This window comes from Salvelinus sp. IW2-2015, linkage group LG6.1, assembly GCF_002910315.2.
Source record: "Salvelinus sp. IW2-2015 linkage group LG6.1, ASM291031v2, whole genome shotgun sequence".
Taxonomy (NCBI): domain Eukaryota; kingdom Metazoa; phylum Chordata; class Actinopteri; order Salmoniformes; family Salmonidae; genus Salvelinus; species Salvelinus sp. IW2-2015.
Window position 1 is genome coordinate 24,697,432 of NC_036845.1, and position 14,288 is coordinate 24,711,719.

At 41.6% G+C, this 14,288-nt stretch overlaps 1 protein-coding gene across 2 annotated transcripts; it reads left to right on the forward strand.

The window, feature by feature from the left end:
* Positions 1–1,004: 1,004 nt before the first annotated feature.
* On the forward strand, positions 1,005–11,442 carry fmr1 (fragile X messenger ribonucleoprotein 1). 2 transcript variants are annotated; one of them, XM_023989453.3, is made up of 15 exons: positions 1,005–1,316; positions 1,759–1,811; positions 2,164–2,257; positions 2,539–2,610; positions 2,715–2,863; positions 3,002–3,092; positions 3,190–3,306; positions 4,074–4,244; positions 4,377–4,455; positions 4,559–4,671; positions 4,781–4,867; positions 5,406–5,631; positions 5,857–6,045; positions 6,248–6,327; positions 8,651–11,442. In XM_023989453.3, exons 1-15 carry the CDS (start codon positions 1,266–1,268, stop codon positions 8,846–8,848), a joined length of 1,770 nt encoding a protein of 589 aa, XP_023845221.1. In that variant the 5' UTR covers positions 1,005–1,265; the 3' UTR covers positions 8,849–11,442. The 2 variants fall into 2 exon arrangements, with proteins under 2 accessions (XP_023845221.1, XP_023845220.1); XM_023989452.3 differs by having other exon boundaries at positions 1,006–1,316; positions 2,164–2,266.
* The last annotated feature ends 2,846 nt before the right edge of the window (positions 11,443–14,288 follow it).

Sequence of the window (14,288 nt, forward strand, 5' to 3'; positions counted from 1 at the left end):
ATGGTGTATCAATACATCCCGTCACTACAGATACAGGCGTCCTTCCTTACTCAGTTGCCAGAGAGGAAGGAAACCCCTCAGGGATTTTACCATGAGGCCAATGGTGACTTTAAAACAGTTCGAGTTTAATGGCTTTGATGGGAGATAGATGAGGATTCTCTTAAATGATGTTGGATGCGGCTTATGGTAGAGAAAGTAACATTTAATTATCTGGCCACAGATCTGGTGGACATTCCTGCAGTCAGCATGCCAATTGCACGTTCCCTCAACTTGAGACATCTGTGGCATTGGGTTGTGTGGCAAAACTGAACATTGGTATTTTATTGTCCCCCAGCACAAGGTGCACCTGTGTACTGATCATGCTGTTTATTCAGCTTCTTGATATGCCACACCTGCCAGGTGGATGGATTATTTTAGCAAATGAGATATGTTCACTAACAGGCATGTAATACAATTTGTGCACAGCATTTTAGAGAAATAAGCTGTTTGTGCATATGGAACATTCCTGGGATCTTTTATTTCAGCTCATGAAACATGGGACCAACACTTTTCATGTTGCATTTATATTTTAATTCAGTGTAAATTTAGAGATGTACCATGGGCCTACATACTGAATGTTGTGTTATTTCCAAGGTTTTCAAACATTTCAAAGGAGGAAAATATATCCTGACTGATATTAAGGCACATTTGTTCAACATGAGAAAAGACACCTACCGGTACATACAAAGTTTCTGTTTTCTACAGCGCTTCCTATAGGCCAATCGGTGCCGTTATTTTTTGGTCAAGTCTAGTTTTGCCGAATAAGAAAAAAGATGCCAAACTATGCTTGAGTTATTTGAACATGTCAAGGGGGGAAATAATTCGAAGAATAGGTTTCACAGCTTCACAATAGATGTCATATTTTTACTATGATGATCATTACATCCATTGCACAGTGATCGCTGAACCACTCATTCCTGAATAGAAACAGATGAAATGAAACTGAGTGAACATGGTAGAGTTGACCCGTGTCACGTGACGATGGGAAGGGAGGCTCTTATGTTTACACATCAATGCGTGCAAGAGCAGTTGCGAACTGTATAATCTAGCATCATTTAAATGTTTCGCTTTCTTTTCTTTATAAATCTAAAATTGCAACTTTGCAAATCGAAAAATTAAAGCGTGCAAAAGGGTAACGACGTTACCGAGAGATTCAAGACCGGAGTTTTGCACTCATAGTGTTGTAGCTAACGTTACCCAGCTAGCATTACATTAGCTTAGGTGTCATGGACGAGCTAGCTGTTGAAGTCAGGGGGACGAGTGGGGCTTTTTACAAGGTGGGTTGGTAATGTTAGCTAGCTAGCTGCTAGTTCTAGTATTTGAATGCGTTTCTGTTGTACAGCGGTGTCCAGTAAATATGTATGCGTTGAGTCAGTCAGTGAGTTATCTTGCTACAGCTAGATAGCTAGGGGGTAACGCGTCAGGCCCAGACAAGACAGCACAGGCTTATTCTACCAGACGTGCAGCCAATGCTAGCTAACAACACATCTGAAGTTGTTTCAATAAGGCCATAAATAATTTGAGTTTCGTGTCGTTGGTAGAATTTGTTATTTCGTCGAGTAACGTTAGTTTCAGCTGTTGGCTAGTTAATATTGTAACGTTAATAAGACTTGCTATCTAACAACAATGAGATTAAAATCTATTTGGCTTTGACCTCTTGTTGGCTCAATGACTGTCTGCTTCATGTCTTGCTTTTTCTCAACCCTTTTCTCATTTTAGGGATATTTGAAGGATGTTCATGAAAGTGCTGTCACAGTGTCCTTTGAAAACAAGTGAGTGTTTGGTTTCCGGCAACATAAGCCAATTAGCTAATGTTAGCTAGCTAGTGTTCAAATCTAATATGGCCATTCCAGCTAGCCAACTAGCTAGCTACTGTAACTAGTTTGTAGTTACAGTAGTTAGATAAATAGCAACGCAGTATGCTACTTTAAATCAGACCCAGCTATTGAGTAATAGTTAACCACCATGGACTACATGTCTACTATAATTAGTTGTACTTGCAAATAACAATTGGTATCTCTTTTAATTGAACTACAGTGTATGTGCACCGCACACTTGTTCAGTTGTTGATTAATTCCCCTTGTGAAGTGCCCTGGTTTAATTTGTTTATTTCTATTCTTTCAGTTGGCAGCCAGAACGTCAAATCCCCTTCCATGATGTTCGATTTCCTCCACCCACAGGTTTTCAGAAAGAGATAAACGAGAGTGATGAAGTTGAGGTATGTGCTGTAAGTAATGGATAAGGACTTCCCTCCCACTGGTCAATGTCAATTAAACCCAATACTTTGCTGATTGCTAGTAGGCTAGGATATACAATGGCAGCTCGATAGTTATGTGTTTCTTGAAAGCAGAAGGGAACTGCTGTTTTGTGTTCTTTCTGTTTGGTTATTCACAGGGTTTTGGTGAATGTGTATCGCAAACAATTGAAATGGATTTCAGTGAGAATAACTCAACAAGATGTACTTAATTAATCAAATATTATCCACTGTTCTATCCACAGGTTTATTCTAGGGCTAATGATAAAGAACCATGTGGGTGGTGGCTGGCGAAGGTCCGGATGGTGAAGGGAGAGGTAAGTCCAATGCAGCGGTTCAAGTGAGAGTTTGCATTAATTTATTATTATGTAGCTATTGTAATCTTATCATGATGATCCCCATGTAAGTCTCTTCTTCTCAGTTTTATGTCATAGAGTATGCAGCTTGTGATGCCACGCTCAATGAAATAGTCACATTAGAGAGGTTACGGCCTGTCAACCCAAACAAGACAGCTACAAAAAACTCCTTCCTGAAAATTCAACTAGACGTCCCAGAGGACTTGCTGCAAATGTAAGTAGGCCTATTCTTCAAGGCTTTTTCAAGTAAAGTACTGGAGTTATGTTGTCATTTCTGCCGTATGTGTGACTATTGGTTTTGAGGCTTATGTGTGACTATTGCTATTGGGTCAAAACTGTTTTCTGTTCTTAGGTGTTCGAAAGACTCTCATAAAGATTTTAAGAAGGCAGTGGGAGCATTCAATGTCACTTATGACTCAGACAAAAGACAGCTTGTTATTCTGGTATGTTCGATTCTTTTTCTGGCTTCTCAAAGTTTCACACCTCAGTCCCTGTTAGGTATTGTTTCATACAGTTCCCGCATAATTTCTCTGATTTTAGTCTGTGAATGAGATTACAACCAAAAGGGCGCAGATGCTGAGCGACATGCATTTCCGGAGCCTGCGCACCAAGCTGTCCCTAATGCAGAGGAACGAGGAGGCTAGCCGCCAACTGGAGGTACTTAAGGTTTAAGCACACTCGCAAGTCAAACACATTAGCTAGATTTCCATCCAATTGGTGACAGATTTTCATGCAAATATTCTAAAATCTGCATAACAATATGCACACAATATTTCATTGCATTTTCAACTCTACTGGTGGTTTTCTCACACAAATGTTGTGTTATATAGCGAGTGTSCCCACTTCGGTATTGGCACGTATAGCCTACATGAGATTATTATTATGGAGAAATATTATTTGTATTTGTCAAACGGCAGCCAATAAGACCCTCAATATTTATTGGAAAGGAGTTTTAAGCTCWTCACCTTGTACTTTCACCACCCTCTGAAGTTCGTCATCATTGATTTCATCTGTAGCCTTATAAACTTCATGCTTTCCCGACTGGTCATAGTGGGAGGACCACACAAGTCCCCAAGTTTACTTCGATATGATGGTTATTATATAAATATTTACGCATAAAACCATTTCCACCGACATTTCTCACGTAATTCATTTTACTGACACAAAGATCCTACCTGGTCTAGYGTATTTTGTTTTGTCGACATTTGGAAAGTCTACCGAAACATTTTCTGTTTCCATCAGGCCTGTCATGGTGTTTTTTTTATCCGACATGTACTTTACTCGCATAAAAAGATTGAATGGAAACCTGCTTTTTGTCGCATATTAAGACAAAGCCATGTTAGCGTTGTTAACCTCAATAGGCTCTGTCTCTACATGAGGTGAACTATGGTTAAGCTATGCGTGGGGTTATGGTTTGTGTGCAGAGCTCTCGGCAGCTGGCATCTAGGTTCCATGAGCAGTTTGTGGTCCGAGATGACCTGATGGGGCTGGCCATCGGGACTCATGGTGCCAACATCCAGCAGGCCAGGAAAGTACCTGGGGTCACCACCATAGACCTGGACGAAGAGACCTGCACTTTCCACATCTATGGCGAGGTAGGGAGCTCACCACACAACTAGCACAAATATGGAAGCTCACAAACCTCTACTCACAAGCTATATTTACTTGGTCATACTAGTGATAGACATGCATGTATTTTATCTCCTCTGGGTATGATTCAATTGCAGGATCAAGAGGCAGTGCGCAAGGCTAGGAGCTTCTTGGAATTTTCTGAAGATGTCATCAAAGTACCAAGGAATTTAGTGGGTAAAGTAGAAGATGATAAAATTGTGTTCTGTTTGAAAAGTCATCAAAACTCAGTCTCCATTTTATCGTCATTCATAATCTAATACCACCTCTCCTTTGCCAGGGAAAGTCATTGGGAAAAATGGGAAGTTGATCCAGGAAGTAGTGGATAAATCTGGTGTCGTTCGAGTTCGGATTGAGGCTGAGAACGACAAGAAGCCACCTCCAGTGGATGARGTAAGTGGCTAGAATCAAATGAACTCTGTATTCACTTTAATTGGTTTCTACTGATGGCTTTGGAGCCACTCTGTCCTCATTAGATCCTGTCTATTTGTTTCTCTTACAGGGCATGGTGCCGTTTGTCTTTGTGGGTACAAAGGAAAGCATTTCCAATGCTAAAGTACTGTTAGACTATCATCTCAACTATCTGAAGGTTAGAAGCTTTCCCCTATTGCTTTGCTAAAATTTGCAACATGATTATGTTCCTTTTATGGATGTTAAGATAAATGCCACATAGCAGAAGCTTTCATCCAAAGACTGATATCAGGAGTTTTTACTGTTCTATTGACTGTTGACTTCATCAGAATGATAGGTTCTGCGTAATATTCATTATTAGATATATTGTATCTCCCGGGTGGCGCAGTGGTCTAGGGCACTGCATCGCAGTGCTAGCTGCGCCACCAGAGTCTCTGGGTTCACGCCCAGGCTCTGTCGCAGCCGGACGCAACCGGGAGGTCCGTGGGGCGACGCACAATTGGCATAGCGTCGTCCGGGTTAGGGAGGGTTTGGCCGGTAGGGATATCCTTGTCAGTATGTAAAATGTAATAAAATGTATGCACTCTACTGTAAGTCGCTCTGGATAAGAGCGTCTGCTAAATGACTAAAATGTAAATGTAAATATAGGTTACTTTTAAATAAGTAAGTTGTTATTGAATACAGTCATGATACAGACACACTGTGTCTCCCTGTAGGAAGTGGACCAGCTGCGCATGGAGCGGCTGCAGATAGATGAGCAGCTGAGGCAGATTGGGGGAGGAGGACCCAGGGCCCCGGGGACTGGACGGCCTGACAACAAGATCTTCATTGTAGACAACGGTGGCCTGGGCATGATGGGCATGAGCTCCCAGAGAGGAGGGAAGCCTTTCAGCAGGGGAGGAGGAGGCCGTGGCCGACGCGGTGGTCCCTCTTTTACCTCCGGTATGTAACTAGAGAGAGTGGAGCTGTATCTGCATGTCCATATGGAACAGTAGGCTATGTCCAGAAGGCACTGATTGTCTTCTATGTTTTACTGTATGTTCATACGCAACAGGTTCAGCCTATATGGAACCTTATTTTCTTCACAATACTATGGCTGTATGGGACTGAGTGGAACTTGGTAAATTGGTGATTATTTACAGGATAACTAATTATCGCTCTCACCAGGCACCAACTCTGAGGCTTCCAATGCGTCTGAGACAGAGTCGGAMCACAAGGACGAGCTGAGCGACTGGTCTCTGGCCCCCACTGACGAGCTGACAGGGGGTTTCCCCAAACGACCCGATACACGCAAGAGAGGGGGAGGAGGGCCTCGCGGACGGGGAGGGAGAGGAAGAGGAGGGGGAGGCTTCAAAGGTCTACTATCCATATTCGAACTAGCCTATCTATTCTTACTATAATACCCCTACTGTGCAAGGGCCCCGTTTCACTGTCTGTATATAAATGCATTCGTTGCCTTAGGGTTTTATGTACTGCTGTATGAGTCAGAGTAATGATACAATGATTCTGCCATAATRACATTTTGAGGTCCTGTATATTACCTTGTCTGTCTCTGTAGCTGAAGACATCCAGTGGACTGAGTCACGTTCACGGAATACCAGAGACCCTAAGCTAAGGCCTCAGGAAGATTCTTTGCAGGTGAGGAATTCCAGAAGCACCAGCTGTTCTTTGTTCCTGGCAGCAGCCTCAGTTGCTGTGTCATAACACTACCAGTAGATGTCACCATRTACCGTTTCAAGACCTCTGGGAAATGTAGAAAATAATACAATTTGCGATTTGTAGGAACTTGATTTGGTCATAAAATGACATTTTGGTCACACAACAGGAGCCGTTTTGCAACTTAGTCAATGACCTCTGACAGAGGCTTAACGGGTAGCAGATAATGGACCCTATCAGATATTTATGTAGTTAGTGCTGTATAAAAACTATTGTACAATTTATGCTCCCCGCATATACAAACCACGAAGACTGCCCGAACGCAATATAGTAATTTTGATGACTCACACGGTGAGTCTACTGTAGCCTACTGTACGTGGTAAGCTGGTACTCGGCTGAGGATTTTTCTGCAATATTCATAACATTTTGACACAATTACAATCTTTATAGAAAACAATTGAATTACATATTTATTTCAGTGAACAGTATCAAGCCAGCAGCAGAGGAAACAAAGTGAAGTCTTTCCTCTAACTCTCCCCAGGCTCTCACTGTCTAGCTGGCTAGCTTTAGGATATTTACTAGCCCATACCAGAGAGAACTTTGCTATGTTATTGACATATGGCAGTACACAAACAAAATCTAGTTCACTTATTTTGCCAGTTAGAAACGGCCACAAATTAATTCAGAAACGGAGGGGGAGAATAACTGGCTATAGCGAGCTAATGTTAGCTGATGACTCTTCAACAAGAAGCCACTGTGACAACATTTATCCTACGATCAAAAAATAAACTTTCCCATTGAACAAAATCCACAATTCACAGCTCCAAAGAAAGCCTGTGTCTGGGACTTCACCAAAATGACCCCAGATCTGCGATCAAATCCATTACCAAAGCGTCGCATTTCAATTTAGCCCGCAGGCAGGCTCTATAGAAAACTCCCCTGGCGCCACAGACACTTTCCAATGAGCCACACACACACACACACACACACACACAGAGAGAGCCCAAATGCAGACAGCCAGCAGCTCCAAAAACAATTCATGCGGCAAGCTCCGTAAATAGACAAAACTTTCGCATTGAGCAAAATCCACAATCCACCCCTCTAAAGAAACCTGCCTCCTTTCTCCAAAATTCACCAGATCCGCGATCGAATACATGGCCGACGCGTCTCATTTCAGTTTAGCCCGCCATCTACACACAGACCCCACATCGTTCCCAGCCTCTGCTCTATACAGAAACATTGACTTGCATCGCGACTCTTTTCCCATAGGCTTGTACTTTCTATGACATCACCAGCAGTTAGCTTTCCACAGCTGATAGACATTTGGTTACTTTGGCGTTAATCAGTGTTATTTAGGTGGAAGACGTGCGCTTAATGCTGTAGCTCTTTCACTTACACAGTGAAGCCCTGATAATGCTCTGTCTCTGCTGGTGCTGCTGGCTGTTTGGGATATTTTATAAGCCACGTTGTTGGAAGGGACAGTATCCACTTTGGAAAAGCAAYGTTTTGCTGAACCCTCCTTCCGTTGTTGATGGCCATGGAAGTTCTCAAGTCCTGAAATGTGCCCTGCAGATTGACGAGGAGATGCCCAATTCAACCCCGTCATTCTCACAAATGTTTCTCACTTTTTACGTTTTTAAGTGTTTCAATTGCGTGGCCATAGAGGCATAGCAAGTGTTTCCACACCCTACTACCACACAAAGCTTGGCCATCTTGATGAATAAAAATGCAATTGTTAGTTAGCTCCATACTACTAACACACAAGTTTTATTTGTATTTTTTACCCACGAGTAGATGAAGGGTGAGCATGGATTTTTATTTCCTCACTGTGGAGCTGACGTTGTGTGATTGTTTCCAAATTTAGTGCTGATTTGGAGAACCTCAAACCCAACTTTTAGGACAGTATTATACAAATGTATTTAAAAGTTTGTAATTTGTGAATGTTTTCTTGAGGTGCTCTAATAGTAGAACTTGCATTTCTGGCATTGAGAAATAGTTGCTTTATGCCCTTTTTAATTTAAATTGGGGAGACATGGGAACAACAGTTCAATCTCCGACCATTGAGTTTTTCACCACACGACTGACACGCAATTTATAGAAGTGCCGATTTAATGGTCATCTGTGGCATGTGCAAAGGTAAAGTGATAGCACATTAGCCGACACTATTCTCCAGGAGAATCGAATATAAATGCATCGGGCTGGCGGACAGACTGCTCCAAACTCTAATTCACCTGTAAGTGACGCTACTCCGTTGTCCTGCATCTCCCCAATCTACCATCTCATACAGTATCCTCTGGTCCCACAGATCCGAGTGGACAGTAACAATGAGAGGAGTGTCCATGCTGCAGCCAGAGGTCCCCCTGGCCCCGCAGGTGACGGAATTGTCCTCGGAGCAAACCGACAGAGACCCATCAAAGAGCGACCTATCAAGAAGGAGAAGCAGGAGGGCCCTAGTGGTGAATCCACCGCTGTGCCCCCGGTGGTGGTGAACGGGGTGTCGTAGATGGGGACAACGGAAGGCACCCTCGTCTTTCACACACTTTCACACTCTTTCACACACACACACACCACACCATCAATCCAGAAGCTTCTTCATTAGAGACACATTAGGCCAAAGAGGACAGGTCAGGGCTGAAATTAAGCACACTTTGGACAAAGCAACTCCGACAGCATCAGCGGCAGGTGGATGGGGTGTTGGGTGGGTTACTGTGTACAGGGAAGGAGCCATCTACGCTTTTAGGTGTTAACGGGAGAAGGAAAACTGAGACTGCAGTCTTTTTCTAATTGACATTGTTGACAACTACCTATCAGATGATTAAAAGCTGTGGGGAGAAAATGTTTAAAACAAAAAGAGGGGCCACCATGATGAATCTGTATTTCTAAAAGGATATGGTTTTCTATCACTTGTTCGTGTACAGTACTAGCCTTTTCTCCGGCTAGAGGGTTGGATTGTTTGGTCCTTCCTGCCTTCTCTTTCCATCATGATGTGTTTATGGAGCCGTGTGTCACAGTGGAATATAGAACTCATTACCATGTGAGGTCACGGCTGCATCATTAGCAAAAAAAAAAAAGAATAACCCTCCTCTCTGATCTGTGCCTTTATCTCGTGTGGATAGTATCACAAATAGAAGTCAATCAGGGAAGAAGACGACATTGGAAAACAGTAATGGATTTTACTCATGTAGTGGACACACAGCTCACCTTCCAAAAAAAAAAAAATGAAAAGTTTGTCTTTTTAACCTTGCAATGCATGTAGGCTACATCTTTATCATTGGTTTCGACATTGGCGAAAGTCAGCAATCTTGACTTTTCCGAAGCATTGCTTGGTTTCTGTTTCCTAGTGCTGAATATTGCTTGAATAGGGATGATGATTTTTCTAGCCAATGATAAAGCATTTCTCTTTTTTTAAATGGTGGAACGACCATGAATTCAATATCTATCTTACCATAGGATCACAGTGGAGAAAGATGCTGTGAGTTTATTTGTGTGAATTTTTATGAAAAGTCTCAACAGATTCATGTCATTTCACACTGGCTACATTTAATGGAGACTATTAGATTCAGATAGGACTCCATATCGTCAACACTGTACAGTACCTTATGACAGAAGCACTTATATATGGACTTTTTAACATGAACTATGTCGAACTGGGGAGCGATATTGAGCACATGGTCCTTTTGCCATACATTGACCAACAATCACTTTCCTGTTGGTTTTTCATTTAAAAGTGTCAATGGGAAGACTGGCACACACACATCTCTCTCCAACCCTAATATATTGTTCATAAGATATTGACAATTGGTCATTAGATTGTAAATTATATAAAGGGGGGTGCATACTGTATATTATCTCATTTGTTTAAAATACTTTTTTGCTATTGTTTTGGATTGAACTTCAAATGTGCACTTATCATTATTTTTGGTTTATTTGCAACTACTAAATAATATGAACCATAATAAACGGATGATGTGATAAGATTTCTTCAGCAGGTGAATCACATGAATGCTGTCAACAATATTACCAAGTTTAGATAACCCTATAGCTAACTCTGAGTCTAATGTACCTTTGCCGTATGGAGGATGAAGTTTAGTCCCATGTTATAACCATATGTCTTATATCGGAGCAGTGCTTGTGCATTAAAACTTTAGTTTACAGTTGAAGAAAAAAAATTACTGTGAGGGTATTCCTAGTGTCTTGTTTTAATAATTTTTGTTTTCTTGTTTACACTCTAAATTGCAACATTGGATGATGTACAGCCAATGGGCATCAGTGAACAGCTGTCTGAGCATCTCTTGTGTTGCTGTTTTTTGCCAATGTCCAATGAGCAAAATTGTCTTTCAGCAGGCTAACAGCCACTGTTCTCCCCAGCGTTAACAGTCAACAATTGAACTGGCCCCAGTCTGACTCAGTCTTAGGGATTTTATATAAATTAGATAAGTATGATGATGAAATTACATAGACATTAATTGAATATTTTGTACTAATAGCAGAGGGGTGGGATAAGCAAAAAAGCTTTTTAAAACAGAAAATTGTGGCAGGTTTAGCCCAGTTTAATGGTGCAGACTTGGAAGAGATGTTTGATCAGATCGTTATGAACGGCCTGAGCAATGTGGGCCATGGTCTCTTCAGAATGGCACCATCCATCTGGGACTTTATCTAACCCTGCCTGGGGCATAAATGGTTTACTCAGTATTTGAATGACATTCATCTATCTGACACAGACAGTAAACTGACAAGATGTTGCAGATCAGCTCACAGTCTACTCTGTTGTCAAGGTCAAGTCACAGTGTTGCCAAACAGACTGTTTTCTATTTATTTTGGGAACGTATACGATTCAAGAAAAATACAATTGTAAAACATTTATTCTTGCACACATTGTAGGGTGTTGTGTTTTGAAAGCAGAACTGAAACCAGAAATACTGTAGATAGTGAACCAACTGGGTAGACTGACCTTGTATGTTACACCACTTTGGGCAATATTTTCTTTGTACATATTAGCGGAACAGATTGGGCTTTATGTTGACATTGTCTGGTTATAGTGCAATATATTTTGTATGCAAGCAGTTTCAATAAATAAAGGTTGATCTTCCTCTGCTACTTTAGAGTATTTTGTTTATTTTGAGTTCTACATATATAACGTTGGTGGCTATGGATTGGGCAATAATTATCATGAAAGTTAAATATTTGTAGCCATATTTCATCCAAGAACAGTAGCTGCAAATATGTAATGATACTTTGAATCCCTGACTATGAAAAGCTGTTTTTAGAATATTAAAGTGTTGCACCCTCTGTAGCCATCAATTATTATCTGACCCTGCTGGTCGTCTATGAACGGTTGAACGTATTGTAAAACAATCTGGCCTTAATGGTCATGTACTCTTAAATCTCTACCTGGTATAGCCAGAAGAGGACTGGTCACCCCTTGAAGCCTGGTTGCTCTCTAGATTTCTTCCTGGGTTCCTGCTTTCTCAGGAGTTTTTCCCAGCAACTCTGCTTCTGCCTCTGCATTGCTTGCTCGTTGGGTTTTTAGGATGGGTATCTGTAAAGAACCTTGAGACAACTGCTCATGTAAAAAGGGCTTTATAAAATACTTTTGATTGATTGATTGATTGATTGTTTCTTGCCCAAAGGAAACCTTACAAAGAACCATGGAGAAGGAGATGAAGGACTGTGGCCTGTTATGGAAAACCCTCTCCAAAAAGGCAAAAAAGTAGTAGTGGTGCTTTCTCCTGGAAGGCTTTTGTTCCACATAGGAATGAAGAGGATTAAGTATGTAATTAAGGATATTGTACGATACAGTACACCTAAATATAGGGACTTGTGCAGGACACATTTCAGTACCACTGGTACGTATAGTAGCTAGGTAATTTATTTGAAGAGCGCCGATGGGAGTCTCCTTTTAACCACGTGGTGGAGCCCTGGCACAGACTTAGTCCAATCCAATTAGCCTTGTGCCAAAAATTGGTTGTTGCACATTGAGCAGTCATGACATGAACTCAAGAATCGCAACTTCTGCAAAAGATATATGCCGATTATACTGAGCACAAAACAGAGGGCCCACACTCTTTCTGTCTCTCTCTCTCTTTCTCTCTCATATATATACATATACAGTATATATATATATATATATCCCTCTTTTTCTCTCTCAGCTTTGGCAAAGCAATTTAGCCTGTCATTTCTGTATCCCAGAGACTGACCTAGTTTTGGCCAGCCTAACAACAGCCGCCATGGAGAGAAAGAGAGACCTGATGGCCTCTTCTTTCACCCACTGCTCTCTCTGCCTCTCTCCCTGCTCTTTTTCCTGTTGTCACTGAGGTCCTTGTCAATTGAACCCAGCACTCCAGAGCCCCTCGTCCCTTGCCAGTCCCCTCCCTTCCCCTGGCCAACACTGCCTGTACTCTCATTAATACATGCATGGAAAATCAATGGCAACACTTAAAGATGGGCCTGGAGAAGTATTTAATTAGCATATAATGACAGACATGCATTCATTAGGTGATTTTATTAGTCAAAATAGTGTTTTGGCTGAATTCAACGTGCTGCGGTTTTGAATGGTATTTCAGAAATCTCAAATAAAGTGTGGTGATGTAGTGAAGCATTTTATAGATTATGTTTTATTTGGTTTATATCTCTCTGTTAAAGAGGTTTATTTTCAGTCGTCTCAGCACAATACAATTGAGGAGCCCTTTTCCTTTCTGCTCTTGTGGCACTCTACCCTGCTTTGTCTTTGTTTTTTTCAACCAGGCCCAACTTCCTTGGCATTGAGCTGCCAAGAAGAGCGCCCTCTTTTTCTCTCTCTCTCTCTTCTCTCTCTCTCTCTTCTCTCTCTCTCTCTCTCTCTCTCTCTCTCTCTCTCTCTCTCTCTCTCTCTCTCTCTCTCTCTCTCTCTCTCTCTCTCTCTCTCTCTCTCTCTCTCTCTCTCTCTCTCTCTCTCTCTCTCTCTCTCTCCAATTCAATTCAATTCAATTCAAGGGAACCATTTGTAACAATGTACAAATGGTTAAAGCACACAAGTTAAAATAAATAAGCATAAATATGGGTTTATTTACAATGGTGTTTGTTCTTCACTGGTTGCCCTTTTCTTGTGGCAACAGGTCACAAATCTTGCTGCTGTTGATGGCACACTGTGGAATTTCACCCAGTAGATATGGGAGTTTATCAAAATTGGATTTGTTTTCAAATTCTTTGTGGATCTGTGTAATCTGAGGGAAATATGTCTCTCTAATATGGTCATACATTGGGCAGGAGGTTAGGAAGTGCAGCTCAGTTTCCACCTCATTTTGTGGGCAGTGAGCACATAGCCTGTCTTCTCTTGAGAGCCATGTCTGCCTACGGCGCCTTTCTCAATAGCAAGGCTATGCTCACTGAGTCTGTACATAGTCAAAGCTTTCCTTAAGTTTGGGTCAGTCACAGTGGTCAGGTTCTGCCACTGTGTCCTCTCTGTTTAGGGCCAATAGCATTCTAGTTTGCTCTGTTTTTTGTTAATTCTTTCCAATGTGTCAAGTAATTATCTTTTTGTTTTCTCATGATTTGGTTGGGTCTAATTGTGCTGTTGTCCTGGGCTCTGTGGGGTGTGTTTGTGTTTGTGAACAGAGCCCTAGGACCAGCTTGTCTAGGGGACTCTTCTCCAGGTTCATCTCTCTGTAGGTGATGGCTTTGTTATGGAAGGTTTGGGAATCGCTTCCTTTTAGGTGGTTGTAGAATTTAACGGCTCTTTTCTGGATTTTGATAATTAGTGGGTATCGGCCTAATTCTGCTCTGCATGCATTATTTGGTGTTCTACGTTGTAAACGGAGGATATTTTTGCAGAATTCTGCATGCAAAGTCTCAATTTGGTGTTTGTCCCTTTTGTGAAATTTGGTTGGTGAGCGGACCCCAGACCTCACAACCATAAAGGGCAATGGGCTCTATGACTGATTCAAGTTATTTTGCCAGATCCTAAT